Genomic DNA, 26,438 nt, shown 5'->3' on the forward strand with positions numbered 1-26,438 from the left:
GCATGACATTATTAGGCTAGGGGAAATACATGATATGGGGGCACAGGGTAGGCAGTATTTCCCCAGTGCCTTGGAAGTTAGGCATAACTATGGGGCTTGCTTTACTTAATGAAATACGAGGGAAATATACCCCTTTCTGAAAGAAGCCTTAGGAGTCACTGCATGATTCACCACATTCCTTTTCCTGCCTTGGCTATCATGGAATCACATGTAAGATGGGGTCTCCATTAACTATTAGCTTGAGTCTCTGAGAAAATATAATGAACAGAATGCACTGTCTCAGCCATGATGGAGATATAGTAGGTGAATAAAAAATAAACTTTGTTGTGTTAAGCCACTGAGATTTTCGGGTTGTTCTTTAATGCAGCATAACTCAGCCTATCTTGACTCTTAAATGGACCTAGGGAGACAGGACAGTCTCCTAAATTTAGGAAGTGACACTTAACCTGAGACTTGAAGCATGAACAACAGTTAACCAGTGGAAAGGGTGGAAGAAAGTGTTCTAAGGAGAGTATACTGAAAATTAGGAGACACAGAGATGTGAACATTCAGGGACACTGCAGGAACGGTCAATAAGAATTAAAATAAAGTGGTGTTGGTGTCAATGTCAGTGGAGTGGTAGGCGAGATGAATTAGAAGAGGTGATGAAGGAACTTGGATGTAAAGAGTCTTACAAATTTCATGAGTTAAAATTTTATTGTAAAGGTAATAAAAAGCCACTAAAGGGTTATAAGCAATGGACTGACATGTCAGGCTTATGTTTTAGAAATATTTTTTTGATTGTATAGAAAAGCATTAGAGAGGAATAAAAGTTAATTGAGACTGTGGAATTCCAGGTGAGAAATGATGGTGGCCAGGGAGTGGGTGCGCTGGTAAGTGGATAGAATCTAGAGATGTTTAGGAGGAAGAACTGAAAGAATTTGGTGAATGAATGGGTGTGGTGATGAAAAAGAAAACTGTAGTCAAGGATCCTTCCTGATTTGGCAACTGAAATAAAACACAGAGGTGAAGCTGGTTTGAGAATGGATCATGAGTACATTTAAAGAGCAAGAAGAGAAGGGCGTTTTATCTCCTCCTCCCCAAACACAGAAAAAGAGAAAATGAGAATAGGGTATTTATTTCTGTCTCTTGATACATAATGATGGCTCCTTTTGGTTTTGAGTTGCTACATTCAAGACAACTGAAAAGCTCAGAAGCAGTTCTACAGCGGTTCTTTGCTTTTTTTTTTTTTTTTTTTTTTGAGATGGAGTCTCTCTCTGTCACCCAGGCTGGAGTGCAGTGGCCAGATCTCAGCTCACTGCAAGCTCCGCCTCCCAGGTTTATGCCACTCTCCTGCCTCAGCCTCCCGAGTAGCTGGGACTACAGGCGCCCGCCACCTCGCCCGGCTAGTTTTTTATATTTTTTAGTAGAGACAGGGTTTCACCGGGTTAGCCAGGATGGTCTCGATCTCCTGACCTTGTGATCCGCCCATCTCAGCCTCCCAAAGTGCTGGGATTATAGGCTTGAGCCACCGCGTCTGGCTGGTTCTTTGCTATTTTTTTGAAGACAGAACCAACAGGGTAGTCAATGTGGTATCTTATAAACTCAGGTAATTTTAAGGAATCACTGAGAATAATGCTTTGCTTTTCAAAACATATTTCAGAATTCTACTAAAAGCTCTGATGTAAGCATGTAACTCTGACCACCAGGCTGTGAGATCATGAATTAGAGTTACAGGCACCTGGGACACCACAGCCTGGCTGGTTGCAGTAGTTCTATGTTTTTCCTTCTCAAAACAAGGTACAGCTTATATGGCTGCAAGGACCTTACTCAGGACATTGCTTAGGTCTAAACTGATGATGACTTCCTACATAATATGTGGTCTCACCAACTTATCTCAGATATTGTAATTCACAAAGCATTTCAAATCACTTCACAGTTGACTGCATGGCCTACACATAACACTTGAGAGGAAAAATACAGCAGTCACTTAACATCAAGTAGTGACGTTTGTTTTTGTTTTTTGCAGTTGGTCTCTGTACTAACTACTATCAAGAGGGAGAGGTGCACTCACAGCAAGCTCTATTAACACACTGACCATGACGAAGGCTGTGCAATTCCAGTTGTAACCTGACTAGTTTCAGGTAACCAGTCAACTGAAACTCCTCTGGGTAGCTACTGTGCTCTAACTTAAATACACATGCACACACCCCTTTCTCTTCTCACACGTCCATTTTCTTCCTTATCTAGTCACTAGTGTAACCTGTGCTCATAACTCTTCCCAGGATCCACAATTTCTGCCTAGTCTCCTAGGTCCCTTAGTCCCTTTCACCCTTTCTGGCCCAGGCCCTAGCAGAATTCTAAGATACTCAGAGTTGGTTAGCAAGTACATGAGGTTAGCTGCCATAGTAAAATCTAAGTGAGATATTTACATACTGAGCCGGGAAGCTGCACCACAACTTTAGCTAGATAACCCCAAAAGGAGGAGAGGTACGGGAAAGAAAGATGCAAGAAAAGTACAATTGTACAAACTGCCCTAGTCAGACTAGTACAACTGAAGTGCCAAACTCACCATCAGTTATAGCACACAGCAGGTAACACAGTGCCTGCGCTAGATCCAAAGATGCCCCAACACAGAAGATGCCAGGAGGGCTGAGGCTGGAGGTAAGAAGGTAAGGACCGTATCTTACAGATTCCCCCCGAAAATTAGTCTTAAGAATGCATAGTCAGCCTAGTTTTATTAGGAAGTTTCCTGTAGAACAGATAAAATCATCAACGTATTATAGGGTCTTAGAGTTAGGTGGGAAGTCTGAAAGAGAAGGCTAAATTAAAAAAAAAAAACAAAAACAGGAAGAACTGAAGAAGGAAACAATGTGGGAAAGAGTGGCATCAGTCAGCCTGTATCTCATGAAATAACGAGAGGTCTATTCTAAAGGAAGAAGAGCAGCTCTAGAAAACACAGAAGCCCATTATGTCCACCTGTGCATGTAATGAGATCATCATATTAAACTGTAACCTCTCCTGCATGCAAAGGTGGAGGTATGACACAGGCTGGAAGGGCACGAGAGACAACCGGGAGTGTGGGGAGCCTGGGCTTAAGGCAAGAGTATGCCACACGCACTCCGTGAGACTCAGGGACAGAAGAAGCAGGGCTCTTGCCACACAGGGATTAGGGGCAGGTCTGAATATGGTGCTCAAGGACATGGCAAGCTCTTAAGACCCAGAGCCCACTCCTGGGATCTTCAGACAAGTGGGGAGCCACCTGTGTGTGGGAGAGAGGCAGCAGCTATGGGCTCCAGAGTCTACACAAGTGCAAATGGGAGCACGCCAGCATTCGTTCCATTAATCCCAGCCTTTCAGGATCACAAGCCACGACAAGCATGCTCTCAGGAGATTCAGCCCTCCATCCTCTGGGACCTCCTTAGTGCTCCTAGGTAAGCAAAGCCAAACACTCTGGTTCTTCTGGGGGCTGAAAGAGTTCATCTCAATTCTGAAGAGCTTGGCGTGAAGTAACTAGTTAGTGGAAATCTGATGACTGTAGGAATCTGATGGCTTAGAAAATCCCTAATGCAGTAAATCTGTCAGTGATTAGTTAAAAGCATACTCTAATCATATTTGGTAGCATATAAAAACGTAAATGAGCAAATTCAAATGGGCCCTATCAGTAATAATCTCTAGTTTCTAAAAATAACTTGGGAGTAGACCAAGCAAACATTAGCTGTCTGCTAATGAAACTGCCTCAGGAAGTGGACCTAAACTTTTGGCAAAGCTCTAAAGCTTCCTGGAATGACCTTAAAATCCTTTATTTGTTCTCCCTGCTTTTCAGGAAAAAAATCTTACATTTTCACATATTGTGAGCCACAGAGAAGGGTATGCTTAATAATATAAAAAGTCACAAGGTCTGAAAGTTCTGCACCAGCCTCCTTTCTATGCCAAAGAGATAAAAGTGCCAAAAGACACAGTGTATTGAACAAAACAACAACAAATACCCACCCCCCCACCATACAGGGACCTGTAGTCACTTCTGGAGTGCCCACTTCTCTCAGTTAATACATGCACAAACTTCAACAAATCAGCTACATTATATATTAGGATGTTAACCAAAAACACCCAAATTCTGTTGCTTAGTAACTGCTGTCAAAAGATCCCATTTCCAGCTCTGCTCTTTGTATAGACTAAACCATGAAAAGAGGAGGATTAGGCATCATGATTCTGTTCTGTGCAGACTACAATTTGCAGTGGGATTTACAGGAGGATATTCAAAGAAGATTATTTCTTTCTTGCAAAGCTAGTGGAAAGGAAAATTTCTTCCATTAATTTTCAATCCTTTGAAAATAAGACTATATCATGTTATTAATGGGTACAGTTTTATAAATCACTGGTAGTTTTACTTAGTTTTGTTCAAACAATTTAGTTCTATCTGATTGTTCTATTTCGTCTCTACTGATTGTATACTCAGAAAGCATCAAGATTAGGTAATTAGCTAAAATCAAATTCTGCTTTCTTCTTTTGTTCATTTAATGGCACGAATAGAACTAGTAAAATAGATTTTTAAAAAAGTATTGATGCAAAAATGGACAAAGGAATTAAAATTTTAAAATAGAATGAAGTTTGGGAAGCAAACATAAAATAGGGGAGAAGGGGAAGGTCTGTGAATACTTCAAATATCTTAATGGAACATATGGTATACCCCCCAGAATGTGAGGACAATACCTCATACATACTTCAGCAGTGTTGAGGAGTTTATCCATGGAGAAAGGATTCACTAATAAGCAAATTAAGAGAAGTACAAGGTGAATTTTAAATTAATTGAGAATAAACTACTTTCATGTATTTTAGCACCATCCATTTGTGAAAAAGAGGCAATAGTATAATTATAATAAAATCTCATGTACTCATTAAAGCAAGCCTAACAGCCCTCTCTAACAAAAACTCTTACCTGTTGGTTTAAGTAATCAAATGGTATGTAAAGATGCTCTATGAATTAACTAATTCAGACCACAAGTCTTTAACAAAAATTAATGTGTTACATATTTCTGAGTTTCACAGACTATTGTCATTGCAAAACATTTTGAAAAATCTTTAAATGTGAGCATTCAGTCATTGAAATGTAGCTAAAGAAATAATTAAATGCTAACCTTCTGCCTATCAAACTGGCAAAAATATTTTAATAATATCAAAAACAGGTGAGAATCCCAAGAAACTCATACTCTTATATGACGCGGCTACAGGTGTTAACTATCACAAATTTCTGAAGGGGTAGGCTTTATAAAACCAAGAGTATTTTTTACCTAAGAGTTTTGATAGCACTATGTATCAAATATCTTTACAATACTAATATTTTTACCTTAGCAATCACACTTCTGAGAATTTGTCGTAAGGAAATAAAAAACGTATGTGTAAGAATAAGTAAAAATAACCAGTACACTTCATTGATTTCATATTATATCCCAGGCACTGTGTGATACTTTACAGAAATTACCATCAAATTCTCACAATAACCCTACAATGCAGTTATTATCTTCATTTGACAGAAGAGAAAACAGTGGCTTATAGGTTAAATGACGTATCCAAGGTCATTCAGCTGGTCAGTGTGGAGAGCTGAGCAAGCCCAAATTCTCTGTCATGTTATGCTACTCTAGTGAAGAAAAATCTAATAAACGGGGGCAGTAATTTCCCTAGTTTGGTAGTCCTATGGAATACTGTTTTTATATAAATTTTTAAGATTTAGTTATTATGGCTACATAACTATACATATTTATGGAGTACATGCACTATTTTGATACAAGTATAAAACATGTAATGATCAAATAAGGGTAGTTGTGAAACTCATTAAGCATGTATCATTTATTTTTGTTAGGAATATTCAATTTCCACTCTTGTAGTTATTTTGAACTATATATAATTTTTTTAAAAAATCAAACAACAGCTTTTACTGAGCTTCAGGTGGGGCTGGCCCCGCATGGCCAGTACAGCAGCGTGCCCTCTAAGGCCAGTCTGTGACGTGACAGGAAATGCAGGGGTGCACACATTGGGGCTGCCTTTTGGCACTCATTGGGGTGGGTCAGGGTAGAGCAAACACCAAGGTTCTCTGGAGATCAGAACTGGCCAGAGCAGCCACCTTCTCCCTCAGGACCAGCTGAGTCAGTCCCCAGGCCCTGAGGTGGTATCTGCATCCTGGTCCATGGGGCATTACTGGTGTCACTGCTCCGAGGGAAGAAGACGGCCAGCCACTCAATCAGGATGATGAACAGGCCACCACCCACCACTAGCCCCAAGCAGATCCAGCAACGGATGTTCTCCCAGCACTTTGTGTGGACCGGGGTCTTTGTCGTCTTGCTGAAGGCTGAGCACATATCCAGGAGTTGGTCTGAACACTGCTCCAGTTTGGCCAGTTTCCCATCATGCTCCAGGATCTTGTTGAAATTGTTAAGCATGATTTCCGTCACACCTTGTTCACCTGCCACTGGCACTGCTCCAACTCTTTCCCTGCCATTGCCACCGCCACCACACCCTCTCCCTGAACTATACATAATTTTATTTTTTAGACAGAGTCTCGCTCTGTCGCCCAGGCTAGAGTGCAGGGGTGTGATCTCGGCTCACTGCAACCTCCCCCTCCCGGGTTCAAGCAATTCTCCTGCCTCAGCCTCCTGAGTAGCTGGGATTACAGGCGTGTGCCACCACACCTGGCTAATTTTTGTATTTTTAGTAGAGACGGGGTTTCACCATGCTGGTCAGGCTGGTCTCGAACTCCTGACCTCGTGATCCCCCCACCTCAGCCTCCCAAAATGCTGGGATTACAGGCGTGAACCACCACGCCTTTAAGTATAGTTAATTTATTGTGCTGTTGAACACTATATCTTATTACTTCTATTTAACGGTATTTTTATACCCATTGACTATCTCCTCCTTATTCTCCCATCCCCACTACCCTTCCCAGCCTCTGATAACCATCACTCTAACTCTACCTCCGTGAGTTCAATTGTTTAGTTCCCATATATGAATGAGGACATGTGATATTTGACTTTTTGTGCCTGGCTTCTTTCACTTAACATAATGTCTTCCAGCTCCTTCATCCATGTTGTTGCAAATGACAAGGATTTCATTCTTTTTAAATGGCTGTGTTATAGTCCACAGTGTATATGTACCACATTTTCTTTATCCATTCATCCTGAGGGACATTCATCCTGAGGGACATTCAGGTTGATTCCATTCCACTACTGTGAATACTGCTGCAATGACCTTGGGAGTTTAGATAACTCTTTGACACACATATTATTTATAATTATGAAAAAAAAACTGGAAACAACCTAATGGTCCAACAAAAAAGGGACTGTTCAGATATTAGACAGCTATTAATTTAAAATAATACTCAGATAAGCTTTAGTTACACTGAAAAAAGTTCATAATATTTTAAGTGAAAAAAACAAGTTTACACCAGTATGTTTCAATGTCATTCCCAATATATAAGGGAGGGGTAAATGTGTTCATGTGTATATGCGTGTCTGAGTGGTAAAGAGAATTGAAGGACAAATACAAATTTATTTTTATTTTCTTCTGTTCTTTCTTGTATTTTCTAAATTATTTCTGTAATTAGAAAAAGCTACCTTATTTTTTGCACTTACAACAAAAGAAAGGTTTTCTCCAGAAATACAAAACTTTATAAATTATTTGTGCTCTGAAAAAAAATTAAAACATCTTCCCATCCTCACACTAAAAACGGAGGGGCAAGAACAGTAGTGGGAGGTAGACTAGAACTTATACTAAAGAATGACATTTACATTTCATTTTCAAAAACAACCTGGAAGACTGAGCATCTTTAGACTGGTTTGAGCCCTTAGGCTTTTGTCAACCTATCATTAGGTAACAATGTGAAAACTATTTGCAGAGAAAGATTTTGTAATATTCCTAATATATTTCCAAGACACCTATGCTTCATTCTTTTCTCTTTTCTGAACTTTAATTACAAAGAATAGTATTTTTCCCCCAAGGAAAACCAAAAATTCTAATATAAATTTATTATACTGCTGAAGCAGAAATAGTTTTTATAAGTTTAAGAGTGCATGGATGATCCGGGCAGTGAATCACGAATTAAAACAATTTTGAATAAGCTTGTATGGACACTTATTTTTATACTCCCTAGCCTTCCACTCATCTAAAACTCTACCTTGAAAGGCTTCAACAATTTGAAGATTAAATCATAAGTTATTAAGCCATTAATTTAACCATTTAAGCCTCTAAAATCAGCACATATTACCTTCCCCCTTCAAGTCAATTTGCAAGAGATTAAAATAATAAAAATGATAATATCTCACACTTACAAAGTAGCTTTGATCTGCAGAAGCCTAAAGTACTTTTAAAAAACTTTATAGAAAAACTAGGACCATCCACCCACATCTCAGAGTACATCTGAGGTAGAAGCTGGCAGCTGGTGGAAAGCAATGGAGTAATTTACCATCTGCAAAGCTGACTACTACTTCTGAAAAAGCACAGGAATAGATGATTTAGGAAAATGCAAATAGAATTAGCTATTCAATAAATAAATGGGACATTCAACAGCTACAGATTTCAAGGGCTGCTATTTAAATTTTTACCAGAAGAAGTGGGTTAAGGGTTCCCATCAAAGGGAAAACAAAAAAACAAAGAAAAACAGCCCTACCTACTCTAGGGAAATTACTGGTCCCCATTATTCTATTCAGATTTTCCTGGGAAGGACAGATACTACTGGTTTCACCTCAGAGACAGAATATGATATTATAAGTTCTTTTTGAGTCTGGCAATATTTCTCTTTCACACTCAATTTCAAAGATTTTTATGTATTTCTCTGGACTCTTCAGTGTTTATGCCTGGAATCCTGCTACAAGTTCTGCTTCCTCCATCCATCTGAAGTACCCTGTGCAATTTTCTGCCACCTGCACAAACAAGAGACTAGCTTTTCAAGCTTACATTTTTTGGGAGTCATCTTCCTTTTAAATCTATTTCTCCTCCTCAGTCTCTTTCCCAAAGAAACACCGAAGAATTCTACCCTATATCCTTACAGAGCGAATACCTAAGAGCAACTTAAAAGAAAACCCTGAGCTGTCTTTACTAGGTAGCACTTCAATTCTCAAGATTCTTTCACCTCATTCTGATTTTCCCGCATTTCTTGGACTTACACAGTCAGTTCATATCTATAAAAGATCAAGCATGAAAAAAAGAATTTAAATAAAAGAAATACTTCAGATGGATATAAGAAATAATTTCTTGACTGGCAGTATGCAAAATTAGAAGAGCAATGGAAACATGATCTAACAAGTAAGATGGAACAGCCATTTAGAGTCTTCATCATTGATTTTTGTTGTTGATGCATGGCGCTTGCTTGAATGTGAGAGAGATGGACCAGATGGTCCTACAGACTTTTCAGCTCTAGGATTCTATTCTATGCTGTTCTAACTTCACTGATGGTATAAAGTGGCCATGTTAATTAAGAAGGTGACGAGTGGCACTTGGAGAAAGGAAGATGGATGAGAACTGCATCAAGTTACCAAGCAGATTCTGATTATTGCCTAATATAAAACTATCCTTTTGTAGGGATTCCTGGGACTATTTTCCCATTAATACATCTCTGTCTTCCTCAACTTAATTGACCCCAAACAGTTCAACTTTGTACCATAATGAAAGAACTTTAAAAAATCCTAAATGAATTTGTCCCACTTTATTCAAACATTTTCAACTACGACTCTTTTAATAAAATTGATACAAAACTAGGAAATGAAACAATCTTAATATGTATTAAACAAAGCATAATTTAGAAGGTAAAGGTACTCAATAAAATACATTACAAAGTTAAAAAATCTAAAACAGTCACTGTTTCCCCCCAAATTCTGATAATTTGGTTCCAATTGAGAAGGACACAGTTGCTATCGGTTTATATGTATACATGTACAAAGGCATATATATGTGCACACACACACACATTTAAGAGATAGGAAATTAAAATGAAAGTAAAATCTTGATACCTTCTTCATGGCCTGACATTTGGCTGTTTCAGAAAAGCCAATCATTTTATCAGGAGAACAGATCTTGATGAATGGGAAGTTGGATTCCTCTGCAATTTTTGCAGCTAAAGCAGTCTTCCCACTGTGAGGAGGGCCTGCATAAAGACATGAGCAAGTCAGGGGAAAAAAGCCAACCTAAGCAAAGGGAAATAAAACAAGTTTAAACTTTTATCCAGAACATACTGAGGTCTTGACTAGTTGCTCATTAACATTTCCTGACACAATTTCACAGCAGACATGTTTTCTCTTATTTATTAGCAACTAAACTTAACGAACTAATTAGCATTTCTCAAAAGTATGGTGAAATACATGCCTCCTGACATTCTCACATACCCTTAATCTTTCAAACTTTTGGCAAAATATACAGAGTATAAGGGTTTTGCTTCTTAAGAGAATGCATTCAAATGCATATCAGTACTTACATTATTAGTTCTATCAAATCATTTGTCTAACAAAAAAATACAATCTTCTTAGGAGCTGATATTGGGGGCAGGGGAAAACTGCCTTATTAGAAGCAAATGTGATGTAAAAAGCTAGAATTCTAAAGACTCAGGCTTTCTCATAAAGGCAAGCAAATCTACAAACTTACCTACACTTAGACATCCCTGCCTTCCCTTCCCTGTTTTGGAAGCTGTGTCCCTCATTCAACCACAAACCAATCAAACCTTCCTTCCCATCTTCTCAGGAACCTGACATTACTGATTGTTCCTTTCTCCCATATGTTCAACTTCTTCTTCTTCCCTGAAGCCTTTCCAAAAGTGTTTTAGCATGTTCTAGTCTATCTGATAGTTTATTAAATAACAACAAAAAACTTTCTGGATATCATACCCCTCAACACTACACCTTCTTCTCCCTTCAAAATGGAACTTGCCTATGTAATTATTTACACTGGCTGCTTTTGTTCCTCACCTCCCACCCATCCTCACTAAATCTTATGGCTCCCAGCCCCATTACACTGAACAGGCTCCCATCAAGGTCACAAATGATCTCCATGTCATCAAACTCAACAAACACTTTGGTATCTTTTTCAGCCTCTTAGGAGCATTTGATACAATTCATAATTTCCTTCTTTCTTAAAATATGTTTCTTTTCTTGGCTTCTGTAATACACATTCTCTCTTTCCCCTCTTTCCTCTCTGGTTACTCTTGCTCAGTCTCTTTTGTCAATTTTTCTGCTCTGTTTAGTCCTTAAGTGTTAACATGCCTCAGAGACAAGTTCTAGTCCTCCTTTTCATCTCAACCGATACCCTCACTGTAAGTGATTTCATCCACTCCCATGGCTTCAACCACAGTCTTATATACTGACAACTCATGAGTCTACTGCCAGCCAGACCCACATATCCAACAGGCAGGCAGATCAACATTTCCGATTTACTTCTCCTATATGACCCTTGAATTTAACATGTTCAAAACTGAACTCATCAACTTTCTTCCAGAAATCTGCTTTCCATTAGTGTTCCCAATCTTAGTAAACAGCATCATTTACCGGGCTGTGTATGCCAGAACCCAGGGGGTCATGTTTGATACCTCTGCCCACATCCAACCTAACAAATCTAAGTTTCCGCTTCTCCACCTACAAAATAGAGACAACAGCAGCCTCGACCCTTGGAGGACTTAAGTGGGGTTTAAATAGATAGTATGTGCACGGTGCTAGTAGAGTGACTGGCAAATAGCAAGGTCTCAAAAAATGTTAGCTTAATTATGATTGACAATAATAATGTGGTCATTTTTATTCTATCTCCTAAATATTTCTAATTAGTCTACTTATCTCCATTTACACTACTCCACACGCTTCAAACCACAATCGACTCTCATTAAGGCTAATCCAACTGCTTCTAACCAAAATAGTCTCTCCTGTATCTTTTTGCCCCTCCAATCCATTCTCCATCATAAAGCAGTCATGATGATGTGGCTTCACTGCTTAAAATCCTACAAATGGCTTTCCATTGCCCCTAAGATAGTCTAAATCTTTAACATGGCCTACAAGGTTTTATATGAACTGGATTCTGTCTGCTTCTACAGTCTCATGTCAGGACAATCTCCCTTTCTGTTTCAAGCTCCTTTCTGCCCAGGACTTACATGCTCTGCTTCAAACATCTTCCCCAATGACTTTGCCTGGCCAGAGTCTCCTCACTGGTCAAGTTATGGCTTAATATGTTTCTCTCAGGGAGCTCTCACCCCCCAGACCTTTAAAGGTAGTTAGGCTCCCTTGTCATGGGGCCTCACTGAACTTTTCTGCTGTCATACTAATTATAACTGTAAATTAATTATTTGTGAATGGAATGTTCTTCCCCTTTTGTCTGTCTACTCAGTAAAATCCTAACTGGTCTTTCAAGGCCTAGATTAAATATCATCTCTAGTTTTCTCGACCACCCCTATGCAAAATGACTTGTATTCACACAACTTTACACACACACACTGTAGTCAGGAATTTCTTTACGCTGCCTTTGTTCATGACCAGACTGAATGAATACTTGAATGTCTTTGTATCCCCAGCAACTAGTTGAATGACTAAAATGCAAGTACTCAGTAAATATTTATTTAATTGAATTGAAGCTATGTGGCATCATTCAGTGTATTAAGTGCCACAGAAATACAGATATAATCCTACAAGAAAACTAGTTACTATCATTCCTCAGTAACATTCTACCCCAAGAGAATTTTAATTTGTACACAATATTGGTACATAGACTGGATTACTATTTTCAGATCAAGAACAAGGTTAAAAATGGGAAAGAATTCAATTTTCTAGAATGTGCTTAAGGGCTTTTAAAAAATGCTGTTTTTCCTTTAACTTTTAATCCCATCTCCTCATTCGTCCTCACCTTCCAGAAGCACGCTGACCAATGGTGTGCGGTCACTGTTCTTAGTCTGCTGCACTAGCAGCTCCCCATCATCTAGAACTCGAGTAACTGGGTCGCCCCATTTGATGATACCGTTCATAATGTAACTTGCATAATCCTCTTGGTTTGTGCCAAATGCCTATTAAGAAAAAGGACAGTTTAAAGCATTTTGAGCATTAGTGTTAAAAACTAAAATATTTAACAGTATAAAAGATGAGTTATAATTCGTACATGCTAAAGATATTGATCACTATCCCATATTAATATAAAAAGCCTGGAAAGCAAAACAACTTGTATAATTTATCATTTAACTTTTTTCCCAATAGGAAAAAAAAGGCTGCTTTGAATGACCTCATGGAATAAAAACAATGGATTTTAGGCTCAGAATCTACCAGAGCTCAAACCCTCATAATTCCTGAGAGAAAGAGTATGTTCCAATGTGCTTATTTTTATCAACACTATGCAGTTTGAGGCTGTTCTGTTAAGAACAAAGGAAAAAAGAGATTATGGATTTAGAAATTAGAAACAGCGCAGTTGACAAATATACTACCTTAACACTGATTGCAGGTGCTATGGATTAACATGAGAATACGAAATGGTAATGAGAAGATCATGTTCACATCAACTTTGTGGTAGCGGACATAGTTAAATGGCACCAATGTAAGTTTATATGTGTAAATACAAGATTTAGGATGAGATAGAAATGAGCAGCTGTAATGAAAAGGATATAAAAGCAATTAATACAGATAATAATTCTATTTGTGTTCACTATATATTGGAGCTTAAATTGCACCCTTCTTCATTTTCAACTTTTAATCTCAAAGGTTATACCTCCCATCAAAACAGCTGCCAAAAGTAGTCAATAACTTTAGTATTTACAATTGAATTGGATTTTCATGAGGTTAACAGAATAGGAAAACATAACCTACCATATGTAAAGATCACGTACATGTAAAGATCATGTATCTTGAGAATTTCAACTTTCAAAATATCATCACATCCCTCAAAAAGTCAACTTTTGACTACCTGATGTATGGAATAGTTTTAACAGTTCTTTAGAACATGCACCTCACACAAAGCTGTTTTGTAACACTGTCTCTGAAACAGTATCCAGCGATCTCATATCTCTATTACTTTGCCACAAAATAATTTTTCAGACCACTTTTTAGGTAGTCTCCTTGCATATGCTGGTCCTTCGATTCCTGCATACAGAGGAAGGTCCTCATTCTTTGGCCTGGATATGGCAAATTCTGTAGTAGTGTAAAAAGTAATGATGAGCCTAATTCATACCGGCCGAATGGCTGTTCTAAGAAATTTTTACAGCTGGGCGCAGTGACTCAAGCCTGTAATCCCAGCACTTTGGGAGGCTGAGGCAGGCAGATCACCTGAGGTCAGGAGTTCCAGACCAACCTAGCCAACATGGTGAAACCCCATCTATACTAAAAATACAAAAATTAGCTGGCTGTGGTGGTGTGTGCCTGTAATCCTAGCTACTTGGGAGGCTGAGGTAGGAGAATCTCTTGAACCCGGGAGGCGGAGGTTGCAGTGAGCTGAGATCACGCCATTGCACTCCAGCCTGGGAGATAGAGAGAGACTCCATCTCATTTAAAAAAAAAAAAAAAATTATAGGCTGGCTTTTGTCTTTAATTTTTCCAGTTATATACTCCAAGCCTCACAGCAGAAGCTTTAAGATACCTGAACCATAAAACAGTGACTCTCCCAAGATACATAACGTGTATATCTTCCTTACATATCCCATAACTTCATTTTTTTTGTTTTATCCTCCAGACCCTTGCTGCAAGATGGGTGAACCTTGAGGACATTATGCTACATTAAATAAGCCAGTTACAAAAAGACAAATACTATGATTTCACTTATATGAGGTACTTAAGATTAGTGAAATTCATAAAGATGGACAGTAGAATGGTGGCTGTCCGGTGTTGTAGAGGAAGGAAAAAAGAATTATTGTTTAATGGGTATAGAATTTCAGTTCAAGAAGAAAAGAGTTTTGGAGATGGATGGTGGTGATGATTACACAACATTATGAATGTGCTTAATACCACTGAACTATACATTTAAAAATGATTACAATGGTAAACTTCATATGTATTTTAACACAATACAAAATTGAGAAAAAAGAATACAAAGAACTTGTATTAGTCAAATAAGCAGTACAACAGAAAAACAGGCAAAAGACTTGAACAGTATTTCACACAACACATGCGTGTGGTTAATTAACATATGGAGAAATGCTTAAGTTCTTAAGTAATAACCAAAATGCAAATCAAGACTGAAATGAGATCTCATTTTACACCCAACTGAATGGCAAAAATTAAATCTGAGGCTGGGTGCAGTGGCTCACACCTGTAATCCCAGTACTTTGGAAAGCCGAAGCAGACAGACAACCTGAGGTCAGGAGTTCGAGACCAGCCTGGCCAACATGGCAAAACCCCGTCTCTACTAAAAATACAAAAATTAGCCAAGCATGGTGGCAGGCACCTGTAATCCCAGCTACTCGGGAGGCTGAGGCAGGAGAACTGCTTGAATCTGGGAGATGAAGGTTGCAGTGAGCTGAGATTGCGCCATTGCACTCCAGTCTGGGCGACCAGAGTGAGACTTCATCTCAAAAATAAATAAAAAATAAATCTGATAATACCAAGTGTCAGAGAGGATACAGAACAAATGGATATTTTTCACAGTATTGGGGGCAGTGTTAATTGGTTCAACCACTGGGAAATGTTTTTTTAAAGCTGGACATTCATATATCCAACAACCCAATAATTTTATTCCTAAATAAGAGAAATTCATTCAAGAATGCTTATAACAAATCTGTTTTTAATAAAAAACTGACAACATTCACAATCAACAGGAAAATAGATGAACTGTGGTAGTCACACAATGGAATGCTATTCAGCATGAAAATGAATGATGTCTAGTTATAAGAAATCATATAGATCAGCAGTCCCCAACCTTTGTGGCATCAGGGACCAGTTTCATAGAAGACAATTTTTCCATGCAGGGGAAGGCGGTGGTTTCGGGATGTTTCAAGTGCATTACTTTTTTTTTGTTTGTTTGAGACAGAGTCTCGCTCTGTCACCCAGGCTGGAGTGCAGTTGTGCGATCTTGGCTCACTGCAACCTCTGCCTCCTGGGTTCAAGTGATTCTCCTGCCTCAGCCTCCTGAGTAGTTGGGATTACAGACACGCACCACTATGCCCAGCTAATTTTTGTATTTTTAGTAGAGATAGGGTTTCACCATATTGGTTAGGCTGGTCTTGAACTCCCGACCTCATGATCTGCCCGCCTCGGCCTCCCAAAGTGCTAGGATTACAGGCATGAGCCACCGTGCCCGGCCCAAGCACACTACATCACTACATTTATTGTGCACTTTCTTTCTATTATTATTAAATTGTAATATATAATGAAATAATTATACAAATCACCATAATGTAGAATCAGTGGGAGCCTGAGCTTGTTTTCCTGCAACTATATGGTCCCATCTGGGGGTGATGGGAGACAGTGACAGATTATCAGGCATTAGATTCTCATAAGGAGTGTGCAATCTAGATCCCTCAGATATGCAGTTCACAACAGAGTTCATACTCCTATGAGAATCTAATGTCACCAAAGATCTGACAGGAGGTAGAGCTCAGGTGGTAACGCGAACAATGGGGAGTGGCTGTAAATACAGATGAGGCTCACTTGCTTGCTGCTCACCTCCTGCTGTGTGGCCCAGTTCCTAACAGGTCACGGACCAGTACTGGTGGTTGGGAATTCCTGACATAGATGACTCTTGGCAATAAAATATTTAATAAATAGCAAGTCCCAGAAAACTACATATACCATATCTTATTTTACACACCATGAAAATATAGACTAATAACAGTGTGTCATAAAGATTAAGAGTAATCTTAATGGACCTGAGGTCCATTTAAGAAAGAAAACCAAACACACATGCTTTAAGAACGAGGACTTTCTACAATTTGTTTTTGTATTAACACAGGACTCTAAACAAAAGTTACTCAAATGTTAGTAGTTGTTTTATAGGAAAATGGGTTAATAACCTTATACTGCATTCTAAAGCTCAACTATGACTATTTTGAATGCCTTTTAAGAAAACTGACACTTTTTTTAAGTCTTAGAAACTACAGTAGTCAGAGAAACTAAATGTACTGAGCAAGAAAAAGGGATGCCTTGGAGGAGGCTGAGGAGAAAAGAGAGAGAAAGAGGAGAAGGAGGATATGAGCGTCAATTTTAAATATCCTAATGACTGACATGGAAGTTGGACTGAATTTAGGTTTCTGTAGTTTGGGATTGTATAAGAACCAATCAGAAAATTAGCTCTAGTTCAATATAAAGTAAAACAATAATTGGAAAGTCTCAAAACTGAATGGCCTGCCTTACAAGATGGTAAGCTTCCTATCACGAAAATATTTAGGTAAGTAATATCACCAGCCACTGGGATTATTATACAGATGTTTTGCATATTGAACATTTCCAATATTAAGATTTTCTCATTTTATGAAACTGCATATGCTATAACCTTCCATAATACTGGGTAAACGGCACTTATTTTTCTCCTGAGTTATTATCATTACTTTTTGGCCTATATATATACTCAGTGGGCATACTCACTGGTTTGATATCATTCTCCAAAGAAGCAAGGAAGTCTCCTCTCGTCACCTGCAGGCTTTCTGCCTTCTCCATGTCCACTTCCACTTTAGTACTGGCCTAAGAATAGATAAAAACAACATGTAAGGACTTCCAAGATTTTAGAATAGCTAAGAATATTTTCAGTTTAAGAACGTTAACTCTTGAGGATTAAAACGCATATTTTCATACATTAAAAAATCTGAAATATTTGCAAATCACATATATAAGGGATTAATATCCAGAATACATAGAGAACTGCCAAAATTGAACAAGAAAAAACCAAATCAAAAATGGGCAAAGAACTTAAACAAACATTTCTCCAAAAAAGATACACAAATGGCCTTAAATATGCACATGAAAAGATGTTCAACCTCACTAATCACTAGGGAAATGCAAATCCAAACTACGAAGAGATTTCACTTCATACTCATTAGGAAGGCTACTACCACAAAAACGCAGAAAATAAGAAGTGTTGGTGAGGATGCGGAGAAATCAGAACCTTTATGAACTGCTGGTGGGAACGTAAGTAAAATGGTTCAGTCACCGTGGGAAACAAAAATATGGTGGTTCCTAATAAAATTAAAAATAGAATTATCATATGATCCAGCAATTCCACTTCTGGGTCTATACCCCAAACAACTGAAAACAGGGTCTTGAAGAGAGATCTGTACAGCCTTGTTCATGACAGCATTACTCACAATAGCTAAAATGTGGAAGAAATCCATATGTCCATTGACAGAGGAACGGAAAAACAAAATGTGTTATGTACACACAATGGAATATTATTCAGCCTTAAAAAGAAAGACAATTCTGACATGCTACAACTTGATGAACCTTGAGGACATTATGCTAAGTTAAATAAGCAAATACCGTACAATCCACTTATATGAGGTTCCTGGAGTAGCTGATATCCAAGAGACAGAAAGTAAAATGGTAGTTGCCAGGGATAGGGAGAGGAAGGAATGGGGAGTTACTGTTTATGGGTATGGAGTTTCAGTCAGTTTTACAAGATGAAAAGAGGTCTGGAGACGAAAGGTTTAATGCCACTGAATTGTACATTTAAAATGGTTACACGGTAAATTTTATGGTTTTTTTTGTTTGTTTGTTTTTGAGACGGAGTCTTGCTCTGTTGTCCACGCTGGAGTGCAGTGGCGCGATCTCGGCACACTTGCAAGCTCCACCTCCCAGGTTCACGCCATTCTCCTGCCTCAGCCTCCCGAGTAGCTGGGACTACAGGCACCTGCCACCACGCCTGGCTAATTTTTTGTATTTTTACTACAGACAGGGTTTCACCACGCTAGCTAGGATGGTCTTGATCTCCTGACCTTGAGATCCACCCGCCTCGGCCACTCAAAGTGCTGGGATTACAGGCATGAGCCACTGCACCCAGTCAATTTTATGGGTATTTTAAAACAATTTTAAAAATTGGAATCAAAGAAAACACATCTCTCAAATTCACAAATATATATACCCTCTGAACAAGTCCACTTCTAGTAATTTATCCCATATATTCACAAATGTGTACAAAGTTACACGTACAAGTATACAAGTACAAGTGTACTAAAGTAACTTGTTATGAAAAAAGACTAGAAGCATATTAATAATGTCTACCAAGAGGGGATGTTATGTAAATTAGAACACATCTGTACCAAGGGACACTGTATAGCCATTTTACTCATGAGGAATGAGTAAGAAAAACTACATACGGAGAGTAAGAACAGTGAAAACCCATACAAAAAGAAAATATATACAGACATGAAAACACAGTCATACTTGGCTGCGTATCAGAATAACCTCCAGAGCCTTCAGAGATATACAGGCACTCAGTTCCATTCCCCATAGCATTTTGATTTAACAGGTCTAATAGAGGGTCTTTATAGTTTTATCAAGTACCACAGGTGATTCTGGTACTGAACCAGGCTTAAGAACCATTACTCTAGGAGACCAAGAACCTAAAACTCTGATTTGTAATAATACGTTGTGCTTCAGAATCTATGTGCCAGCTCCAAATAGTCTGCTTACTGCACCTGGACCCAGCATTTAGACATCTGGAGAAGCATCAAGGCCTTTATCAGCACTTGGAGCTGCCTGGACCTGATGAGTGATTAAGATACCAACACGTGTTTTAAAGCGACTGGGCTCACTACCAATAGCACAAAGCAACACAACCTAATTTTTAAATTGGTATTATGGCTTTGAAAAAAAAAAGCATCTTAAAAAAAAGCTGACTATGAAACAAAAGCATGTTAAATAAATATCAACCTCCCATCAATTATTATGAAATATGAGTCATTTTTTTTTTTTTTAGGAAGAGACTGCGAGACAAATGAAATGACAGATTAAAAAAAAAGTCACCCTTGTGGGATTAAAAAGAACTATGTCAGGAAGCTGGGTGAAGATGGCAAACAGAACACAGTTATTTATCTTCCTCTCCGCCCCAAATCCCACAAAATGACAGAAAGTGAGACAGAAAGGCTACAAAGCATGAAAGAAATATCCAGAAGTTTTAACTGTGATCTAACAGGATTCTCAGAAGGAGAGAACAGAAAGAGTCACAGAGAAGAAACAATAAAAGACAGAGGAGAAAAAAATTTCCTATAGCTGAAGAAAGGCGTGCCTCTGCAGTTTAAAGGGTTCAGTGAGTGATGACTGGGATAAATGAAAAGCAGCACACGATGTCCAGACCCACTGTTGTAAACTTTCAGAGCACCAAAGGTGAAGAGAAAGTCCTAGAACTTTTCTGAGGGACAAAAATAGGTTTCCTGCAAAGAAACCAGAATGAGATTGGTATGATAACTCTCACTGGCAACACCAGAAACTACAAGACAATGAAACCATGTCTTTGAAAAGATATTTGGATGGCTACCCTAGAAAATGATTCATTGTGTGCACAGGGAGACTAAGCATTTTCACAACAGTACTATTTTCAACAGCCACAATCAGAAATAATCCATATGTTAAATGAATTATTCATTAAGTCTATTTACTGAGTACCTACCAGACACCAAGCCTGTTCGAGGAACTGGAGTCATAGCAGTAAATAAAACGGAAAAGGTCCCTGGGTTCATGGATCTTATATTTTCCATTATGTGGCAATATTCTAGAATACTCTGCATTTGTCCAAGATAATGAAGGAGACTTACATATATTGACACAGAAAGCTATCCAAGGAATATTTGTAAGTGAAAAATGTATACTGCAGTATAATTCTATTAATGTTCATTTTTTTAAAAAAGCACACATGTATATGAATGTAAATATTATATAAAGAAAACAAACTTCAAAGATATATCCCAAATTCTGGCTAACTCTGGAGAGTGAAAGGAAAACAGTGTTAGAGATGGCCTTTCTCATTTTTCCCTATATGCTTTGACATTCTTGAACCTTTTACTAAAAGAATGCCATCATCTATAACTTCTATACTTTTGTAAAGAAAGTAAGAAGTAACAAAGAGACAAATATTTTACTTCAATAGAACAATTAACATTTAAATTATTGGGCTGGGCACGGTGACTCACGCCTGTAATTCCAGCACTTTGGGAGGCCAAGATGGGTGGATCATGAGGTCAGGAGATTCAGACCACCCTGGCTAACACGGTGAAACCCCGTCTCTACTGAAAATACAAAAAATTAGCTGGGCGTGGTGGCGGGCACCTGTAGTCCCAGCTGCTTGGGAGACTGAGGCAGGAGAACGGCGTGAACCCGGGAGGCAGAGCTTGTAGTGAGCTGAGATTGCGCTACTGCACTCCAGCCCAGGCGACAGAGCGAGACTCCCTCTCAAAAACAAAAACAAAAACAAACAAATCAAACATAAACATTTAAATTATTAATAGGGCTTATATTGGCACATATGAGGCATTTGATAAATATTAATTGCATTTATTTGGCATTTCTAAGTTTAAATAAAGAAAAATGGGCCCGGCACAGTGGCTCACACCTGTAATCCCAGCACTTTGGAAGGCCGAGGCAGGCAGATCACCTGAGGTCAGGAGTTCAAGACCAGCCTGACCAACATGGCAAAACCCTCTCTCTACTAAAAATACAAAATTAGCTGGGCATGGTGGTGGGCACCTGTAATCCCAGCTACTCTGGAGGCTGAGGCAGGCGAATTGCTTGAACCTGGGAGGCAGAGGTTGTGGTGAGCTGAGATTGTGCCATTGCACTTCAGCCTAGGCAACAAGAGGGAAACTCCATCTCCAAAAAAAAAAAAAAAAAAAAAAAAAAAAACAGAAAAAAAGAAAAATGGTGTCACAGGAACCAAGCATATCCGTGAAAGAACTATGATAATTAATAATAACTGTCTATAGTTCTTCATAGTTTATAAAGTATGCTCATATACACTATCTAATTTCATCATATCACATTATCTCATTTCATACTTATACAAACCTGGAGGTTTTCATAAATTATAAAAGGCAGATACAGGATTTCCTTCCTAGGTACCCTTATATAGAAGTTTTAACTCTGATTCAAACTTTTTGATACATCTGAAAGGATTCTACAAGACACAAACTCTTAAGCCAAAGTGAAGACAGGAGCTCTGACCAAAACATTAAAATCTCAACAAAGCTACCAGCCTCACTTTAAACACCTCTTTCCTATACAGGTCTAGGTTTTTACCATAATATTTTGCATTCTGATTCTCTTATAGTAAAACCGAATTCAAATGACAGATACATACAGCAGTATGAAAGAAAAATCTTTCCCATCTTTCAACATTTGCCAAAAAATAAGATAGATTTCAGGACTGAAGCTGGTATAAAACTTGTCATTTTGCTAATTATTAAGAAAAGACTCACCCAATTAATTGCTAAGCCTTTTCTTAAAAGTGAATTAAGATGGGTGTGGGGAAGAAGTATTTCAGAACAAGCTGTTTTCAGCCACACAAGGAATTCTATAAATTACACAATTGTAAGCAATGAATATTCCAATTGCAAATTATTCCTACCTGCTCATTAAAATAAATTTTCTAAGGACTGCTCTTAGTTGACTTTTAGCATTTTATCAAAATTTGTAAAATCTTATTTTAAAAAGTCTATAATTCTGAATTTTTACTCATTCAGAAAATCTTTTCTCATTTGTTTGAATTAGCAACATTTTTCCTGCATTTTATTTGTAACAGCTAATCAATATAGAAGAGGCAGCATCTTTCAGCTTATACCTGCAGAAACTAATAAACTTGTATTTCAACACTAGCAAATATCAAGTGGTCACCCTTAAATTTCATAACCTTTTAAATCTGACCTTTCAAAGTTCTTATCATTCCTCTTAAATTAAGGGTAGAATGACCTTAATCAATCAAAAATTCTGCAAAAAAATAAGAAATTTTATGAAATTCTGTAAACATAACTTAGAGCTTTGACTCAGGGGGAAAGTGTGTGAGTGTATGTGTGTGTGTCCTCAGTTTATTTCCTCACAACAGATTAGAGAAAAAATTTGGGTTATGAATCTTCTCTACCTGAAGCAGAAATTCCTTTCAGGATAAAAACCACCAAATGTCACATGAATTTTAGTTGACCGCAATCATAGGTTCAAGTACAAATGACATGAACAACAGGTGTTTATGACCAGATTTTCCACTTGTTTCAGAAAACCTGAAAAAACAGTTTAACAGGAAAGACTTGTTTAGTCTACCTGACTAAATCTTTGTTTAGGCCTCAATCTTCTGAAAAGGAAGCAAAATAACACTAATAATGACTTTTTAAAATACAAAGAAAGAACATCATAACACTTATACGTTTTAAATGTTTTTAAAGTTCAGTAACAACTTTAAATTATGTTTCAATTTAAATATTTATTCATCAATCATGATTAGTAAAGCTCTAAACATCTATAGCAATGGAAGACTAAAACTGTATTTCTTTTCTTTAGCCAAGGACAAGTCACTGGAAAAATAGTCTTTAAAGACCTCTGACAATGCAGATTTTTAAAAATGCAGAAAATGAAACATCAGTAATATTTCTTTTTGGGGGTAAGATTAGTGTCTTACATAGCTTTCTCATCCCCAAAGTGCCTACATAGTTATTCCACTGACATGGTGAAAAATTAGGAGCTGTTTGGTACAAGGAGTAATGGTCACAAGTCAATATATATCACCTGAAGCTTACAGCTATTTCTATCACATGGAAAAAAGTGATGAAAACAATGTGAAGTATTTGCACTACTGGTTACTTGCAAATCAGAAGGATAATATATTCTGTACAAGGGTGACAAACATTTTAGCTTTACAATTAGAAAAAGTGTAACTACAGAGTCAATAAAAATCAGAAATTCATCTATTAAAAAGGATGTACTGATATCCTCTCAAATCAGCTAATAATAAAAAATGGAGATAACTAGCATGTACAGAGTTTACAAGGCACTTTTATATAAAGTATTTGTTTTCATTCTCATAAAAATCTGATTAGATAGGTAGTATTTCCCCTTGACAGGTCAGAAACAAAAAAGTGAAAGAAACGTAATGCATAACCACACCTTCTGACTACGGTATCTGCGATCTTCCCACCATTCCTCACTGCCTCATATGTAGATAAACCCAATATATGCTTGAAGAAAGCATGTTTCTTACTGAGACAATGGCTTAAAGTGAAATTTTGGGATGGGATTATTGTAGTTAAAATGACAACTAAATAAGAGAAAAATTCCACGGCCAACGCATGTGAAAAATACAACAACTAGTAAACTAGTGACTGTGGATTATGTCAGGATGCACCCATGTGGTCTGAGATGAAAGAATAGTATGGTAGGGAGCAATTTTCACACAGTTTACATCATTTTTCTTGAAGTCACCATCTCTTCTTATTAAAACAGTACAGCATGGTGGCTCATGCCTGTAATCCCAGCACTTTGGGAGGCCAAGGCGGAAGGATCACGAGGTCAGGAGATTGAGACCATCTTGGCTAACACGGTGAAACCCCATCTCAACTAAAAATACAAAATATTAGCCAGGCGTAGTCGCAGGCGCTTGTAGTCCCAGCTGCTCGGGAGGCTGAGGCAAGAGAATGGCTGAACCTGGGAGGCAGAGCTTGTAGTGAGCCAAGATTGCGCTTCTGCACTCCAGCCTGGGCGAAAGAGTGAGACTCTGTCTCAAAACAAACTAACAAACGAACAAACAAAAAACAGTATAGCAAGAAGAATAAAAACATAGTCCCTGAATGGATCCATTCTATAAAGACCCAATACAATATTTCCACACCATCTAAACCTTTGGCATTCTTGAGCTAGAACAAAGCCACTTCTATTACATAGGGAAATTATGACTTATGGATAGAGTTTGATTCCAGAATACTTATATAAGTTTACTCATTTAAAAAATATTAGCTGGGCGTGGTGGCTCACACCTGTAATCCCAGCATTTTGGGAGGCCAAGGCGGGTGGATCACGAGGTCAGGAGTTCGAGACCAGCTTGGCCAACATGGTGAAACCCCAACTCTACTAAAGATACAAAAAATTAGCTGGGCGTGGTGGCACATGCCTGTAGCCCCAGCTACTCAGGAGGCTGAGGCAGAAGAATCGCTTGAACCCGGCAGGCGGAGGTTGCAGTGAGCCAAGACAGTGCCACTGCCCTCCAGCCTGGGGGACAGAGCAAGACTCTTTTTCAAAAAAAGAATAAAAATTTACTGGACACCTACCATGTGCTCATTACTTAGACCTATTTGGGGTACTGTGGGAGACTCTGAGGTGAATAAGATAGGGATTTAAAGTCTAGAATGAGGGCCAGCAAACTTCTGTAAAGTGGCAGATAGTACCTAAAATAAAAGCACAAAAATAGGCTTTGTGGGCCATGCAGTCCCTGTTGTAAATACTCAACTCTGCCACTGTAGCATGCAAGCAACCACAGACAGTACACCAATTAATGGGTGTGGTTGTGTTCCAAAAAAGCCCTCTGTTCATAAAAACTGGTAGTTGGCTGGACTCCTGGTCTAGAACCAGTGATAGGATATACCCAAATATCTACAACATACTCAGCCTAACTGTTCAGGCTTTTATTTCTTGCCTGAACTGTTATAAAGTTCCCCCTCTTGTCCTGTGTCGCCAACTTCACTCCTCTAACTACTCCACTCAACACAGCTGCCAGAGTGATCTTATGTTTTAACACTATGTCACTGCTATTCTTAAAACTCAGTGGCTTAGCGCTACTCACAGAAAAAAAGTCCATACTTCTTAGCAGAGTATAAAAGGCTTTTTGTGCTCCATCCCTGCTTTAGTCTCCTGACTTATCCCCCACAATCTCTCTCTACCATCCCTCCCCTAACTTCCATGCTGAAGCAATACTAAATTACTCCAATTACTATGTTATTCTGTGCCTCTGCTCCTTTGCATATGTTGTTCCCTCTACCTAAAAGGCCCTGTTCTACCAACAGACATGCATATGAAGGTTTTTCTCACCCCACAAGTTGACCATATCTGACATGCGTTCACTTCCTGGCCTTGCATGTACTTTCTGTTTCTGCACGTGGAGGGTTAGACTGTGGGCGGCTTAATGGTAGGTACTTTACTTGTTTGCAATTGGAGTATTAACTCCTAGAACAGGGGCTAGCAATGCAGTAGATGCCAAATAAATCTACTGTGAACCAAAGTCAACTGACAGTACCATAAATGATACATTACGATTTCAAGAAGGAAACGAGTATAACATTCTTGAAAGGGAAAATGTGAAAAGGTGTGAGGACAGTGGTAGCATATGAGCCAGGTAATGAAAAGACAGGTAAATGTAGAGGATGAAGATCCTCAGTGATGCAAAAAAACAAAATCAAAGCAGAGAGGTTGAAAAATAAATTAATGTCTGATGACCAGTGATTATTTATGTTTGGCTGAAGCATCTGGAGAACAATCAGGAGCACATTTGGAAAGGCCAGTTAGGGTCAGATCTAGAGGACGCAAAAGACCAGTTAGGGACAGATCTAGAGGACTCAGAAGACCCAAAAA

The 26,438-nt window shown here is 38.4% G+C and overlaps 1 protein-coding gene and 1 pseudogene across 13 annotated transcripts in view; both read right to left on the reverse strand.

Moving 5' to 3' along the window:
• The window catches only part of NSF (N-ethylmaleimide sensitive factor, vesicle fusing ATPase), a 162,892-nt gene that overhangs the window by 33,803 nt on the left and 102,651 nt on the right, over window positions 1-26,438 (reverse strand). For all 13 annotated transcript variants that reach the window (XM_077972281.1, XM_077972280.1, XM_077972283.1 and 10 more), the window contains 3 exons: window positions 17,493-17,588; window positions 12,841-12,997; window positions 9,978-10,111 (listed from right to left, as the gene is read on the reverse strand). In XM_077972281.1, coding sequence (XP_077828407.1) covers window positions 9,978-10,111; window positions 12,841-12,997; window positions 17,493-17,588 — 387 coding nt within the window. The remainder of the gene's footprint in view (window positions 1-9,977; window positions 10,112-12,840; window positions 12,998-17,492; window positions 17,589-26,438) is intronic.
• On the reverse strand, window positions 5,984-6,620 carry LOC144335813 (vesicle-associated membrane protein 5 pseudogene; annotated as a pseudogene).

The sequence above is a fragment of the Macaca mulatta genome, chromosome 16, assembly GCF_049350105.2.
Source record: "Macaca mulatta isolate MMU2019108-1 chromosome 16, T2T-MMU8v2.0, whole genome shotgun sequence".
NCBI classification, from domain to species: domain Eukaryota; kingdom Metazoa; phylum Chordata; class Mammalia; order Primates; family Cercopithecidae; genus Macaca; species Macaca mulatta.